This window comes from Euprymna scolopes, chromosome 25, assembly GCF_053919585.1.
Source record: "Euprymna scolopes isolate OS-2025 chromosome 25, ASM5391958v1, whole genome shotgun sequence".
In the NCBI taxonomy this organism is placed as follows: domain Eukaryota; kingdom Metazoa; phylum Mollusca; class Cephalopoda; order Sepiida; family Sepiolidae; genus Euprymna; species Euprymna scolopes.
Genome location: NC_136506.1, coordinates 23,203,150 through 23,219,166, shown reverse-complemented (window position 1 = coordinate 23,219,166; position 16,017 = coordinate 23,203,150). Strand labels below are relative to the sequence as shown.

Sequence of the window (16,017 nt, the reverse complement as noted above, 5' to 3'; positions counted from 1 at the left end):
GCTATTTTTGTCCTTTCAGGGTTTCTGTAAGTATGTGTTACTACGCTCTCACTATAAACAGCGGAGATCTGTCAACTAACATCCACCTGAACTTCCTCCTTGGCGCCCTAGTGGAATTTCCGGCCTATATAATTGCGATATATTTCCTCGAGCACAATATGGGCAGACGCAGTTTGTTCGCTTCGTCAATGGTTTTATCTGGAAGTGCTTGTTTTCTTAGTACTTTCCCGTATGTCTATGGAGGACCTGGTGAGATATTTTTTTCTGTTCTTTTAAACAACGTGGGAAAGGGTGTTGCAAATTAAATCGCTACGTGTTCATGATTCGAAAGTTTCATGTCTCTGTTGCAGATATTGACGTTGTGAGAACGTTGGAAGAAGAGATGCATCATTGAATTTCTGGCAAAAGTGCATAAAGAATGATGATGGCTATGTAGGAAAATACATTCTGGAGTTTAAAGAGTCGTTCGTTTTAATGGTATCACTCCTATCTTCATAGCTCTTCAACATTTTTTAATTAAACAAAATAGAAGACTTTACCTCGGAAACGACTTTTGTATAACCAAGCGCGCAACGGACGCTCCGGACGAACAATCATCGTTCATCGCTGGCAAAAGTGAATTAAGAATGGTGGTAACTACGTAAAAAAGAATATTTGAAGCACAAAATCTAAAAGTGTAAGCCATGTTTAGTTTCAGAACAGTTTCCGATGGTTAGTTGTTCTACACAGGTCCTGGAAGGGACTGGTTCTAAGTAGACAAAACCGTTTCCGATGGTTAGTTGTTCTACACAAGTCCTGAAGGTGACCGGTTCTAAGTAGACAGAACCGTTTCCGATGATTAGTTGTTCTACACAAGTCCTGGAAGTGACTGGTTCTAAGTAGACAGAACCGTTTCCGATGGTTAGTTGTTCTACACAAGTCCTGAAGGTGACTGGTTCTAAGTAGACAGAACCGTTTCCGATGGTTAGTTGTTCTACACAAGTCCTGGAAGTGACTGGTTCTAAGTAGACAGAACCGTTTCCGATGATTAGTTGTTCTACACAAGTCCTGGAGGTGACTGGTTCTAAGTAGACAGAACAGATTCCAATGGTTACTCGTTCTACACAAGTCCTGGAGGTGACTGGTTCTAAGTAGACAGAACAGTTTCCGATAATTAGTTGTTCTACACAAGTCCTGGAAGTGACTGGTTCTAAGTAGACAGAACCGTTTCCGATGGTTACTTGTTCTACACAAGTCCTGGAGGTGACTGGTTCTAAGTAGACAGAACCGTTTCCGATGGTTACTTGTTCTACACAAGTCCTGGAGGTGACTGGTTCTAAGTAGACAGAACAGTTTCCGATGGTTAGTTGTTCTACACAAGTCCCGGATGTGACTGGTTCTAAGTAGACAGAACAGGTTCCGATGGTTAGTTGTTCTACACAAGTCCTGGAGGTGACTGGTTCTAAGTAGACAGAACAGTTTCCGATGGTTAGTTGTTCTACACAAGTCCTGGAAGTGACTGGTTCTAAGTAGACAGAACCGTTTCCGATTGTTACTTGTTCTACACAAGTCCTGGAAGTGACTGGTTCTAAGTAGACAGAACAGTTTCCGATGGTTACTCGTTCTACACAAGTCCTGGAGGTGACTGGTTCTAAGTAGACAGAACAGTTTCCGATGGTTACTTGTTCTACACAAGTCGTGGAGATGACTGGTTCTAAGTAGACAGAGCAGTTTCCGATGGTTAGTTGTTCTACACAAGTCCTGGAGGTGACTGGTTCTAAGTAGACAGAACAGTTTCCGATGGTTACTTGTTCTACACAAGTCCTGGAGGTGACTGGTTCTAAGTAGACAGAACCGTTTTCGATGGTTAGTTGTTCTACACAAGTCCTGGAGGTGACTGGTTCTAAGTAGACAGAACAGTTTCCGATGGTTAGTTGTTCTACACAAGTCCTGGAAGTGACTGGTTCTAAGTAGACAGAACCGTTTCCGATGGTTACTTGTTCTACACAAGTCCTGGAGGTGACTGGTTCTAAGTAGACAGAGCAGTTTCCGATGGTTAGTTGTTCTAAACAAGTCCTGGACGTGACTGGTTCTAAGTAGACAGAACAGTTTCCGATGGTTACTTGTTCTACACAAGTCCTGGAGGTGACTGGTTCTAAGAAGACAGAACCGTTTCCGATGGTTAGGTGTTCTACACTAGTCCTGGAGGTGACTGGTTCTAAGTAGACAGAACCGTTTCCGATGGTTACTTGTTCTACACAAGTCCTAGAGGCGACTGGTTCTAAGTAGCCAGAACCGTTTCCGATGGTTACTTGTTCTACACAAGTCCTGGAGGTGACTGGTTCTAAGTAGACAGAACCGGTTCAAATGGTTACTTGTTCTACACAAGTCCTGGAGGTGACTGGTTCTAAGTAGACAGAACAGTCTCCGATGGTTAGTTGTTCTACACAAGTCCTGGAGGTAACTGGTTCTAAGTAGACAGAACAGTTTCCGATGGTTAGTTGTTCTACACAAGTCCTGGAGGTGACTGGTTCTAAGTAGACACAACCGTTGCCGATGGTTACTTGTTCTACACAAGTCCTGGAAGTGACTGGTTCTAAGTAGACAGACCGGTTTCCGATGGTTACTTGTTCTACACAAGTCCTGGAAGTGACTGGTTCTAAGTAGACAGAACAGTTTCCGATGGTTGGTTGTTCTACACAAGTCCTGGATTTGACTGGTTCTAAGTAGACAGAACAGTTTCCGATAGTTAGTTGTTCTACACAAGTCCTGAACGTGACTGGTTCTAAGTAGACAGAACAGTTTCCGATGATTAGTTGTTCTACACAAGTCCTGGAAGTGACTGGTTCTAAGTAGACAGAACCGTTTCCGATTATTTATTGTTCTACACAAGTCCTGGAGGTGACTGGTTCTAAGTAGACAGAACCGTTTCAGATGGTTAGTTGTTCTACACAAGTCCTGGAGGTGACTGGTTCTAAGTAGACAGAACAGTTTCCGATAATTAGTTGTTCTGCACAAGTCCTGGAAGTGACTGGTTCTAAGTAGACAAAACCGTTTCCGATGGTTAGTTGTTCTACACAAGTCCTGGAGGTGACTGGTTCTAAGTACACAGAACAGTTTCCGATGGTTATTGTTCTACACAAGTCCTGGAGGTGACTGGTTCTAAGTAGACAGAACAGTTTCCGATGGTTAGTTGTTCTACACAAGTCCTGGATGTGACTGGTTCTGAGTAGACAGAACAGTTTCCGATTCTTAGTTGTTCTACACAAGTCCTGGAGGGGACTGGTTCTAAGTAGAGAGAACAGTTTCCGATGGTTAGTTGTCCTACACAAGTCCTGGAGGTGACTGGTTCTAAGTAGACAGAACCGTTTCCGATGGTTACTTGTTCTACACAAGTCCTGGAGGGGACTGGTTCTAAGTAGACAGAACAGTTTCCGATGGTTAGTTGTTCTACACAAGTCCTGGAGGTGACTGGTTCTAAGTAGACAGAACAATTTCCGATGGTTAGTTGTTCTACACAAGTCCTGGAGGTGACTGGTTCTAAGTAGACAGAACAGTTTCAGATGGTTACTTGTTCTACACAAGTCCTGGAGGTGACTGGTTCTAAGTAGACAGACCGGTTTCCGATGGTTACTTGTTCTACACAAGTCCTGGAGGTGACTGGTTCTAAGTAGACAGAACCGTTTCCGAGGGTTACTTGTTCTACACAAGTTCTGGAGGTGACTGGTTCTAAGTAGACAGAACAGTTTCCGATGGTTAGTTTTTCTACACAAGTCCTGGAGGTGACTGGTTTTAAGTAGACAGAACAGTTTCCGATGGTTAGTTGTTCTACACAAGTCCTGGATGTGACTGGTTCTAAGTAGACAGAACGGTTTCCGATGGTTACTTGTTCTACACAAGTCCTGAAGGTGACTGATTCTAAGTAGACAGAACAGTTTCCGATGGTTAGTTGTTCTACACAAGTCCTGAAGGTGACTGGTTCTAAGTAGACAGAAGAGTTTCCGATGGTTAGTTGTTCTACACAAGTCCTGGAGGTGACTGGTTCTAAGTAGACAGAACAGTTTCCGATGGTTAGTTGTTCTACACAAGTCCTGGAGGTGACTGGTTCTAAGTAGACAGAACAGTTTCCGATGGTTAGTTGTTCTACACAAGTCCTGGAGGTGACTGGTTCTAAGTAGACAGAACAGTCTCCGATGGTTACTTGTTCTACACAAGTACTGGAAGTGACTGGTTCTAAGTAGACAGAACCGTTTCCGATGGTTAGTTGTTCTACACAAGTCCTGAAGGTGACTGGTTCTAAGTAGACAGAACCGTTTCCGATGGTTACTTGTTCTACACAAGTCCTGGAAGTTGCCGGTTTTAAGTAGACAGAACAGTTTCCGATGGTTAGTTGTTCTACACAAGTCCTGGAGGTGACTGGTTCTAAGTAGACAGAACAGTTTCCGATGGTTAGTTGTTCTACACAAGTCCTGGAGGTGACTGGTTCTAAGTAGACAGAACAGTTTCCGATGGTTAGTTGTTCTACACAAGTCCTGGAAGTGACTGGTTCTAAGTAGACAGAACAGATTCCAATGGTTACTCGTTCTACACAAGTCCTGGAGGTGACTGGTTCTAAGTAGACAGAACAGTTTCCGATAATTAGTTGTTCTACACAAGTCCTGGAAGTGACTGGTTCTAAGTAGACAAAACCGTTTACGATGGTTAGTTGTTCTACACAAGTCCTGGAGGTGACTGGTTCTAAGTACACAGAACAGTTTCCGATGATTACTTGTTCTACACAAGTCCTGGAGGTAACTGGTTCTAAGTAGACAGAACAGTTTCCGATGGTTAGTTGTTCTACACAAGTCCTGGAGATGACTGGTTTTGAGTAGACAGAACAGTTTCCGATGGTTAGTTGTTCTACACAAGTCCTGGAGGTGACTGGTTCTAAGTAGACAGAACAGTTTCCGATGGTTAGTTGTTCTACACAAGTCCTGGAGGTGACTGGTTTTAAGTAGACAGAACAGTTTCCGATGGTTAGTTGTTCTACACAAGTCCTGGATGTGACTGGTTCTAAGTAGACAGAACGGTTTCCGATGGTTACTTGTTCTACACAAGTCCTGAAGGTGACTGATTCTAAGTAGACAGAACAGTTTCCGATGGTTAGTTGTTCTACACAAGTCCTGGAGGTGACTGGTTCTAAGTAGACCGAACAGTTTCCGATGGTTAGTTGTTCTACACAAGTCCTGGAGGTGACTGGTTCTAAGTAGACAGAACAGTTTCCGATGGTTAGTTGTTCTACACAAGTCCTGGAGGTGACTGGTTCTAAGTAGACAGAACAGTCTCCGATGGTTACTTGTTCTACACAAGTACTGGAAGTGACTGGTTCTAAGTAGACAGAACCGTTTCCGATGGTTAGTTGTTCTACACAAGTCCTGAAGGTGACTGGTTCTAAGTAGACAGAACCGTTTCCGATGGTTACTTGTTCTACACAAGTCCTGGAAGTTGCCGGTTTTAAGTAGACAGAACAGTTTCCGATGGTTAGTTGTTCTACACAAGTCCTGGAGGTGACTGGTTCTAAGTAGACAGAACAGTTTCCGATGGTTAGTTGTTCTACACAAGTCCTGGAGGTGACTGGTTCTAAGTAGACAGAACAGTTTCCGATGGTTAGTTGTTCTACACAAGTCCTGGAAGTGACTGGTTCTAAGTAGACAAAACAGTTTCCAATGGTTACTCGTTCTACACAAGTCCTGGAGGTGACTGGTTCTAAGTAGACAGAACAGTTTCCGATAATTAGTTGTTCTACACAAGTCCTGGAATTGACTGGTTCTAAGTAGACAAAACCGTTTACGATGGTTAGTTTTTCTACACAAGTCCTGGAGGTGACTGGTTCTAAGTACACGGAACAGTTTCCGATGATTACTTGTTCTACACAAGTCCTGGAGGTAACTGGTTCTAAGTAGACAGAACAGTTTCCGATGGTTAGTTGTTCTACACAAGTCCTGGAGGTGACTGGTTTTGAGTAGACAGAACAGTTTCCGATGGTTAGTTGTTCTACACAAGTCCTGGAGGTGACTGGTTCTAAGTAGAGAGAACAGTTTCCGATGGTTAGTTGTTCTACACAAGTTCTGGAGGTGACTGGTTCTAAGTAGACAGAACCGTTTCCGATGGTTACTTGTTCTACACAAGTCCTGGAGGTGACTGGTTCTAAGTAGACAGAACAGTTTCCGATGGTTACTAGTTCTACACAAGTCCTGGAGGTGATTGGTTCTAAGTAGACAGAACAGTTTCCGATGGTTAGTTGTTCTACACAAGTCCTGGAGGTGACTGGTTCTAAGTAGACAGAACAGTTTCCGATGGTTACTTGTTCTACACAAGTCCTGGAGGTGACTGGTTCTAAGTAGACAGACCGGTTTCCGATGGTTACTTGTTCTACACAAGTCCTGGAGGTGACTGGTTCGAAGTAGACAGAACCGTTTCCGATGGTTACTTGTTCTAAACAAGTTCTGGAGGTGACTGGTTCTAAGTAGACAGAACAGTTTCAGATGGTTAGTTGTTCTACACAAGTCCTGGAGGTGACTGGTTCTAAGTAGACAGAACAGTTTCCGATGGTTACTTGTTCTACACAAGTCCTGGAGGTGACTGGTTCTAAGTAGACAGAACGGTTTCCGATGGTTACTTGTTCTACACAAGTCCTGAAGGTGACTGATTCTAAGTAGACAGAACCGTTTTCGATGGTTAGTTGTTCTACACAAGTCCTGGAGGTGACTGGTTCTAAGTAGACAGAACAGTTTCCGATGGTTAGTTGTTCTACACAAGTCCTGGAGGTGACTGGTTCTAAGTAGACAGAACAGTTTCCGATGGTTAGTTGTTCTACACAAGTCCTGGAGGTGACTGGTTCTAAGTAGACAGAACAGTTTCCGATGGTTAGTTGTTCTACACAAGTCCTGGAGGTGACTGGTTCTAAGTAGACAGAACAGTCTCCGATGGTTACTTGTTCTACACAAGTCCTGGAAGTGACTGGTTCTAAGTAGACAGAACCATTTCCGATGGTTAGTTGTTCTACACAAGTCCTGAAGGTGACTGGTTCTAAGTAGACAGAACCGTTTCCGATGGTTACTTGTTCTACACAAGTCCTGGAAGTTGCCGGTTTTAAGTAGACAGAACAGTTTCCGATAGTTAGTTGTTCTACACAAGTCCTGGAGATGACTGGTTCTAAGTAGACAGAACAGTTTCCGATGGTTAGTTGTTCTACACAAGTCCTGGAGGTGACTGGTTCTAAGTAGACAGAACAGTTTCCGATGGTTAGTTGTTCTACACAAGTCCTGGAGGTGACTGGTTCTAAGTAGACAGAACAGTTTCCGATGGTTAGTTGTTCTACACAAGTCCTGGAAGTGACTGGTTCTAAGTAGACAGAACCGTTTCCGATGATTAGTTGTTCTACACAAGTCCTGGAGGTGACTGGTTCTAAGTAGACAGAACAGTTTCCAATGGTTACTCGTTCTACACAAGTCCTGGAGGTGACTGGTTCTAAGTAGACAGAACAGTTTCCGATGGTTAGTTGTTCTACACAAGTCCTGGAAGTGACTGGTTCTAAGTAGACAGAACCGTTTCCGATGGTTAGTTGTTCTACACAAGTCCTGGAGGTGACTGGTTCGAAGTAGACAGAACAGTTTCCGATGGTTAGTTGTTCTACACAAGTCCTGGAGGTGACTGGTTCTAAGTAGACAGAACAGTTTCCGATGGTTAGTTGTTCTACACAAGTCCTGGAGGTGGCTGGTTCTAAGAATACAGAACAGTTTCCGATGGTTAGTTGTTCTACACAAGTCCTGGAGGTGACTGATTCTAAGTAGACAGAACAGTTTCCGATGGTTACTTGTTCTACACAAGTCCTGGAGGTGACTGGTTCTAAGTAGACAGAACCGTTTCCGATGGTTAGTTGTTCTACACAAGTCCTGGAGGTGACTGGTTCTAAGTAGACAGAACAGTTTCCGATGGTTACTTGTTCTACACAAGTCCTGGAGGTGACTGGATCTAAGTAGACAGAACAGTTTCCGATGGTTAGTTGTTCTACACAAGTCCTGGAGGTGACTGGTTCTAAGAAGACAGAACAGTTTCCGATGGTTAGTTGTTCTACACAAGTCCTGGAGGTGACTGGTTCTAAGTAGACAGAACAGTTTCCGATGGTTACTTGTTCTACACAAGTCCTGGAGGTGACTGGTTCTAAGTAGACAGAACAGTTTCCGATGGTTAGTTGTTCTACACAAGTCCTGGAGGTGACTGGTTCTAAGTAGACAGAACGGTTTCCGATGGTTAGTTTTTCTACACAAGTCCCGAAGGTGACTGGTTCTAAGTAGACAGAACAGTTTCCGATGGTTAGTTTTTCTACACAAGTCCTGGAGGTGACTGGTTCTAAGTAGACAGAGCAGTTTCCGATGGTTAGTTGTTCTACACAAGTCCTGGAGGTGACTGGTTCTAAGTAGACAGAACCGTTGCCGATGGTTAGTTGATCTACACAAGTCCTGGAAGTGACTGGTTCTAAGTAGACAGAACAGTTTCCGATGGTTACTTGTTCTACACAAGTGTTGGAGGTGACTGGTTCTAAGTAGACAGAACAATCTCCGATCGTTAGTTGTTCTACACAAGTCCTGAAGGTGATTAGTTATAAGTAGACAGAACCGTTTCCGATGGTTAGTTGTTCTACACAAGTCCTGGAGGTGACTGGTTCTAAGTAGACAGAACAGTTTCCGATGGTTAGTTGTTCTACACAAGTCCTGGAGGTGACTGGTTCTAAGTAGACAGAACCGTTTCCGATGGTTAGTTGTTCTACACAAGTCCTGGAGGTGACTGGTTCTAAGTAGACAGAACAGTTTCCGATGGTTAGTTGTTCTACACAAGTCCTGGAGGTGACTGGTTCTAAGAAGACAGTACAGTTTCCGATGGTTAGTTGTTCTACACAAGTCCTGGAGGTGACTGGTTCTAAGTAGACAGAACCGTTTCCGATGGTTACTTGTTCTACACAAGTCCTGGAGGTGACTGGTTCTAAGTAGACAGAACCGTTTCCGATGGTTACTTGTTCTACACAAGTCCTGGAGGTGACTGGTTCTAAGTACACAGAACAGTTTCCGATGGTTAGTTGTTCTACACAAGTCCTGGAGGTGACTGGTTCTAAGTAGACAGAACAGTTTCCGATGGTTAGTTGTTCTACACAAGTCCTGGAGGTGACTGGTTCTAAGTAGACAGAACAGTCTCCGATGGTTAGTTGTTCTACACAAGTCCTGGATGTGACTGGTTCTAAGTAGACAGAACAGTTTCCGTTGGTTAGTTGTTCTACACAAGTCCTGGATGTGACTGGTTCTAAGTAGACAGAACAGTTTCCGATGGTTAGTTGTTCTACACAAGTCCTGGAGGTGACTGGTTCTAAGTAGACAGAACAGTTTCCGATGGTTAGTTGTTCTACACAAGTCCTGGAGGTGACTGGTTCTAAGAAGACAGAACAGTTTCCGATGGTTAGTTGTTCAACACAAGTCCTGGAGGTGACTGGTTCTAAGTAGACAGAACAGTTTCAGATGGTTACTTGTTCTACACAAGTCCTGGAGGTGACTGGTTCTAAGTAGACAGAACAGTTTCCGATGGTTAGTTGTTCTACACAAGTCCTGGAGGTGACTGGTTCTAAGTAGACAGAACTGTTTCCGATGGTTAGTTGTTCTACACAAGTCCTGGAGGTGACTGGTTCTAAGTAGACAGAACAGTTTCAGATGGTTAGTTGTTCTACACAAGTCCTGGAGGTGACTGGTTCTAAGTAGACAGAACAGTCTCCGATGGTTACTTGTTCTACACAAGTCATGGATGTGACTGGTTCTAAGTAGACAGAACAGTTTCCGATGGTTAGTTGTTCTACACAAGTCCTGGATGTGACTGGTTCTAAGTAGACAGAACAGTTTCCGATGGTTAGTTGTTCTACACAAGTCCTGGAGGTGACTGGTTCTAAGTAGACAGAACAGTTTCAGATGGTTACTTGTTCTACACAAGTCCTGGAGGTGACTGGTTCTAAGTAGACAGAACAGTTTCCGATGGTTACTTGTTCTACACAAGTCCTGGAGGTGACTGGTTCTAAGTAGACAGAACGGTTTCCGATGGTTAGTTTTTCTACACAAGTCCTGGAGGTGACTGGTTCTAAGTAGACAGAACCGTTTCCTATGGTTAGTTGTTCTACACAAGTCCTGGAGGTGATTGGTTCTAAGTAGACAGAACAGTTTCCGATGGTAATTTATTCTACACAAGTCCTGGAGGTGACTGGTTCTAAGTAGACAGAACCGTTTCTGATTGTTAGTTGTTCTACACAAGTCCTGGAGGTGACTGGTTCTAAGTAGACAGAACAGTTCTGATGGTTAGTTGTTCTACACAAGTCCTGGAGGTGACTGGTTCTAAGAAGACAGAACAGTTTCCGATGGTTAGTTGTTCTACACAAGTCCTGGAGGTGACTGGTTCTAAGTAGACAGAACACTTTCAGATGGTTACTTGTTCTACACAAGTCCTGGAGGTGACTGGTTCTAAGTAGACAGAACAGTTTCCGATTGTTAGTTGTTCTACACAAGTCCTGGAGGTGACTGGTTCTAAGTAGACAGAACGGTTTCCGATGGTTAGTTTTTCTACACAAGTCCTGAAGGTGACTGGTTCTAAGTAGACAGAACCGTTTCCGATGGTTACTTGTTCTACACAAGTCCTGGAAGTTGCCGGTTTTAAGTAGACAGAACAGTTTCCGATGGTTAGTTGTTCTACACAAGTCCTGGAGGTGACTGGTTCTAAGTAGACAGAACAGTTTCCGATGGTTAGTTGTTCTACACAAGTCCTGGAGGTGACTGGTTCTAAGTAGACAGAACAGTTTCAGATGGTTAGTTGTTCTACACAAGTCCTGGAGGTGACTGGTTCTAAGTAGACAGAACCGTTTCCTATGGTTAGTTGTTCTACACAAGTCCTGGAGGTGATTGGTTCTAAGTAGACAGAACAGTTTCCGATGGTAATTTATTCTAAACAAGTCCTGGAGGTGGCTGGTTCTAAGAATACAGAACAGTTTCCGATGGTTAGTTGTTCTACACAAGTCCTGGAGGTGACTGATTCTAAGTAGACAGAACAGTTTCCGATGGTTAGTTGTTCTACACAAGTCCTGGAGGTGACTGGTTCTAAGTAGACAGAACCGTTTCCGATGGTTAGTTGTTCTACACAAGTCCTGGAGGTGACTGGTTCTAAGTAGACAGAACAGTTTCCGATGGTTACTTGTTCTACACAAGTCCTGGAGGTGACTGGATCTAAGTAGACAGAACAGTTTCCGATGGTTAGTTGTTCTACACAAGTCCTGGAGGTGACTGGTTCTAAGAAGACAGAACAGTTTCCGATGGTTAGTTGTTCTACACAAGTCCTGGAGGTGACTGGTTCTAAGTAGACAGAACAGTTTCCGATGGTTACTTGTTCTACACAAGTCCTGGAGGTGACTGGTTCTAAGTAGACAGAACAGTTTCCGATGGTTAGTTGTTCTACACAAGTCCTGGAGGTGACTGGTTCTAAGTAGACAGAACGGTTTCCGATGGTTAGTTTTTCTACACAAGTCCCGAAGGTGACTGGTTCTAAGTAGACAGAACAGTTTCCGATGGTTAGTTTTTCTACACAAGTCCTGGAGGTGACTGGTTCTAAGTAGACAGAGCAGTTTCCGATGGTTAGTTGTTCTACACAAGTCCTGGAGGTGACTGGTTCTAAGTAGACAGAACCGTTGCCGATGGTTAGTTGATCTACACAAGTCCTGGAAGTGACTGGTTCTAAGTAGACAGAACAGTTTCCGATGGTTACTTGTTCTACACAAGTGTTGGAGGTGACTGGTTCTAAGTAGACAGAACAATCTCCGATCGTTAGTTGTTCTACACAAGTCCTGAAGGTGATTAGTTATAAGTAGACAGAACCGTTTCCGATGGTTAGTTGTTCTACACAAGTCCTGGAGGTGACTGGTTCTAAGTAGACAGAACAGTTTCCGATGGTTAGTTGTTCTACACAAGTCCTGGAGGTGACTGGTTCTAAGTAGACAGAACCGTTTCCGATGGTTAGTTGTTCTACACAAGTCCTGGAGGTGACTGGTTCTAAGTAGACAGAACAGTTTCCGATGGTTAGTTGTTCTACACAAGTCCTGGAGGTGACTGGTTCTAAGAAGACAGTACAGTTTCCGATGGTTAGTTGTTCTACACAAGTCCTGGAGGTGACTGGTTCTAAGTAGACAGAACCGTTTCCGATGGTTACTTGTTCTACACAAGTCCTGGAGGTGACTGGTTCTAAGTAGACAGAACCGTTTCCGATGGTTACTTGTTCTACACAAGTCCTGGAGGTGACTGGTTCTAAGTACACAGAACAGTTTCCGATGGTTAGTTGTTCTACACAAGTCCTGGAGGTGACTGGTTCTAAGTAGACAGAACAGTTTCCGATGGTTAGTTGTTCTACACAAGTCCTGGAGGTGACTGGTTCTAAGTAGACAGAACAGTCTCCGATGGTTAGTTGTTCTACACAAGTCCTGGATGTGACTGGTTCTAAGTAGACAGAACAGTTTCCGTTGGTTAGTTGTTCTACACAAGTCCTGGATGTGACTGGTTCTAAGTAGACAGAACAGTTTCCGATGGTTAGTTGTTCTACACAAGTCCTGGAGGTGACTGGTTCTAAGTAGACAGAACAGTTTCCGATGGTTAGTTGTTCTACACAAGTCCTGGAGGTGACTGGTTCTAAGAAGACAGAACAGTTTCCGATGGTTAGTTGTTCAACACAAGTCCTGGAGGTGACTGGTTCTAAGTAGACAGAACAGTTTCAGATGGTTACTTGTTCTACACAAGTCCTGGAGGTGACTGGTTCTAAGTAGACAGAACAGTTTCCGATGGTTAGTTGTTCTACACAAGTCCTGGAGGTGACTGGTTCTAAGTAGACAGAACTGTTTCCGATGGTTAGTTGTTCTACACAAGTCCTGGAGGTGACTGGTTCTAAGTAGACAGAACAGTTTCAGATGGTTAGTTGTTCTACACAAGTCCTGGAGGTGACTGGTTCTAAGTAGACAGAACAGTCTCCGATGGTTACTTGTTCTACACAAGTCATGGATGTGACTGGTTCTAAGTAGACAGAACAGTTTCCGATGGTTAGTTGTTCTACACAAGTCCTGGATGTGACTGGTTCTAAGTAGACAGAACAGTTTCCGATGGTTAGTTGTTCTACACAAGTCCTGGAGGTGACTGGTTCTAAGTAGACAGAACAGTTTCAGATGGTTACTTGTTCTACACAAGTCCTGGAGGTGACTGGTTCTAAGTAGACAGAACAGTTTCCGATGGTTACTTGTTCTACACAAGTCCTGGAGGTGACTGGTTCTAAGTAGACAGAACGGTTTCCGATGGTTAGTTTTTCTACACAAGTCCTGGAGGTGACTGGTTCTAAGTAGACAGAACCGTTTCCTATGGTTAGTTGTTCTACACAAGTCCTGGAGGTGATTGGTTCTAAGTAGACAGAACAGTTTCCGATGGTAATTTATTCTACACAAGTCCTGGAGGTGACTGGTTCTAAGTAGACAGAACCGTTTCTGATTGTTAGTTGTTCTACACAAGTCCTGGAGGTGACTGGTTCTAAGTAGACAGAACAGTTCTGATGGTTAGTTGTTCTACACAAGTCCTGGAGGTGACTGGTTCTAAGAAGACAGAACAGTTTCCGATGGTTAGTTGTTCTACACAAGTCCTGGAGGTGACTGGTTCTAAGTAGACAGAACACTTTCAGATGGTTACTTGTTCTACACAAGTCCTGGAGGTGACTGGTTCTAAGTAGACAGAACAGTTTCCGATTGTTAGTTGTTCTACACAAGTCCTGGAGGTGACTGGTTCTAAGTAGACAGAACGGTTTCCGATGGTTAGTTTTTCTACACAAGTCCTGAAGGTGACTGGTTCTAAGTAGACAGAACCGTTTCCGATGGTTACTTGTTCTACACAAGTCCTGGAAGTTGCCGGTTTTAAGTAGACAGAACAGTTTCCGATGGTTAGTTGTTCTACACAAGTCCTGGAGGTGACTGGTTCTAAGTAGACAGAACAGTTTCCGATGGTTAGTTGTTCTACACAAGTCCTGGAGGTGACTGGTTCTAAGTAGACAGAACAGTTTCAGATGGTTAGTTGTTCTACACAAGTCCTGGAGGTGACTGGTTCTAAGTAGACAGAACCGTTTCCTATGGTTAGTTGTTCTACACAAGTCCTGGAGGTGATTGGTTCTAAGTAGACAGAACAGTTTCCGATGGTAATTTATTCTAAACAAGTCCTGGAGGTGACTGGTTCTAAGTAGACAGAACCGTTTCCGATTGTTAGTTGTTCTACACAAGTCCTGGAGGTGACTGGTTCTAAGTAGACAGAACCGTTTCCGATGGTTAGTTGTTCTACACAAGTCCTGGAGGTGACTGGTTCTAAGTAGACAGAGCAGTTTCCGATGGTTAGTTGTTCTACACAAGTCCTGGAGGTGACTGGTTCTAAGTAGACAGAACCGTTTCCGATGGTTAGTTGTTCTACACAAGTCTTGGAGGTGACTTGTTCTAAGTAGACAGAACAGTTTCCGAAGGTTACTTGTTCTACACAAGTCCTGGAGGTGATTGGTTCTAAGTAGACAGAACAGTTTCCGATGGTAATTTATTCTAAACAAGTCCTGGAGGTGACTGGTTCTAAGTAGACAGAACCGTTTCCGATTGTTAGTTGTTCTACACAAGTCCTGGAGGTGACTGGTTCTAAGTAGACAGAACCGTTTCCGATGGTTAGTTGTTCTACACAAGTCCTGGAGGTGACTGGTTCTAAGTAGACAGAGCAGTTTCTGATGGTTAGTTGTTCTACACAAGTCTTGGAGGTGACTGGTTCTAAGTAGACAGAACAGTTTCCGATGGTTACTTGTTCTACACAAGTCCTGGAGGTGACTGGTTCTAAGTAGACAGAACAGTCTCCGATGGTTAGTTGTTCTACACAAGTCCTGAAGGTGACTAGTTATAAGTAGACAGAACCGTTTCCGATGGTTAGTTGTTCTACACAAGTCCTGGAGGTGACTGGTTCTAAGTAGACAGACCAGTTTCCGATGGTTACTTGTTCTACACAAGTCCTGGAGGTGACTGGTTCTAAGTAGACAGAACAGTTTCCGATGGTTAGTTGTTCTACACAAGTCCTGGAGGTGACTGGTTCTAAGTAGACAGAACTGTTTCCGATGGTTAGTTGTTCTACACAAGTCCTGGAGGTGACTGGTTCTAAGTAGACAGAACAGTTTCAGATGGTTAGTTGTTCTACACAAGTCCTGGAGGTGACTGGTTCTAAGTAGACAGAACCGTTTCCTATGGTTAGTTGTTCTACACAAGTCCTGGAGGTGATTGGTTCTAAGTAGACAGAACAGTTTCCGATGGTAATTTATTCTAAACAAGTCCTGGAGGTGACTGGTTCTAAGTAGACAGAACCGTTTCCGATTGTTAGTTGTTCTACACAAGTCCTGGAGGTGACTGGTTCTAAGTAGACAGAACAGTTTCCGATGGTTAGTTGTTCTACACAAGTCCTGGAGGTGGCTGGTTCTAAGTAGACAGAACAGTTTACGATGGTTAGTTGTTCTACACAAGTCCTGGAGGTGACTGATTCTAAGTAGACAGAACAGTTTCCGATGGTTAGTTGTTCTACACAAGTCCTGGAGGTGACTGGTTCTAAGTAGACAGAACAGTTTCCGATGGTTAGTTGTTCTACACAAGTCCTGGGGGTGACTGGTTCTAAGTAGACAGAACAGTCTCCGGTAGTTACTTGTTCTACACAAGTCCTGGATGTGACTGGTTCTAAGTAGACAGAACAGTTTCCGATGGTTAGTTGTTCTACACAAGTCCTGGAGGTGACTGGTTCTAAGTAGACAGAACAGTTTCAGATGGTTACTTGTTCTACACAAGTCCTGGAGGTTACTGGTTCTAAGAGGACAGAACAGTTTCCGATGGTTAGTTGTTCTACACAAGTCCTGGAGGTGACTGGTTCTAAGTAGACAGAACCGTTTCCGATG

General features: G+C 43.7%; 1 protein-coding gene across 1 annotated transcript in view; it reads left to right on the top strand.

Annotated features, from left to right (window-relative positions):
- Window positions 1-16,017, top strand: part of LOC145247288 (organic cation/carnitine transporter 2-like) — a 109,780-nt gene that overhangs the window by 63,635 nt on the left and 30,128 nt on the right. The window contains exon 8 of the mRNA XM_080108909.1: window positions 20-249. Coding sequence (XP_079965035.1) covers window positions 20-249 — 230 coding nt within the window. The remainder of the gene's footprint in view (window positions 1-19; window positions 250-16,017) is intronic.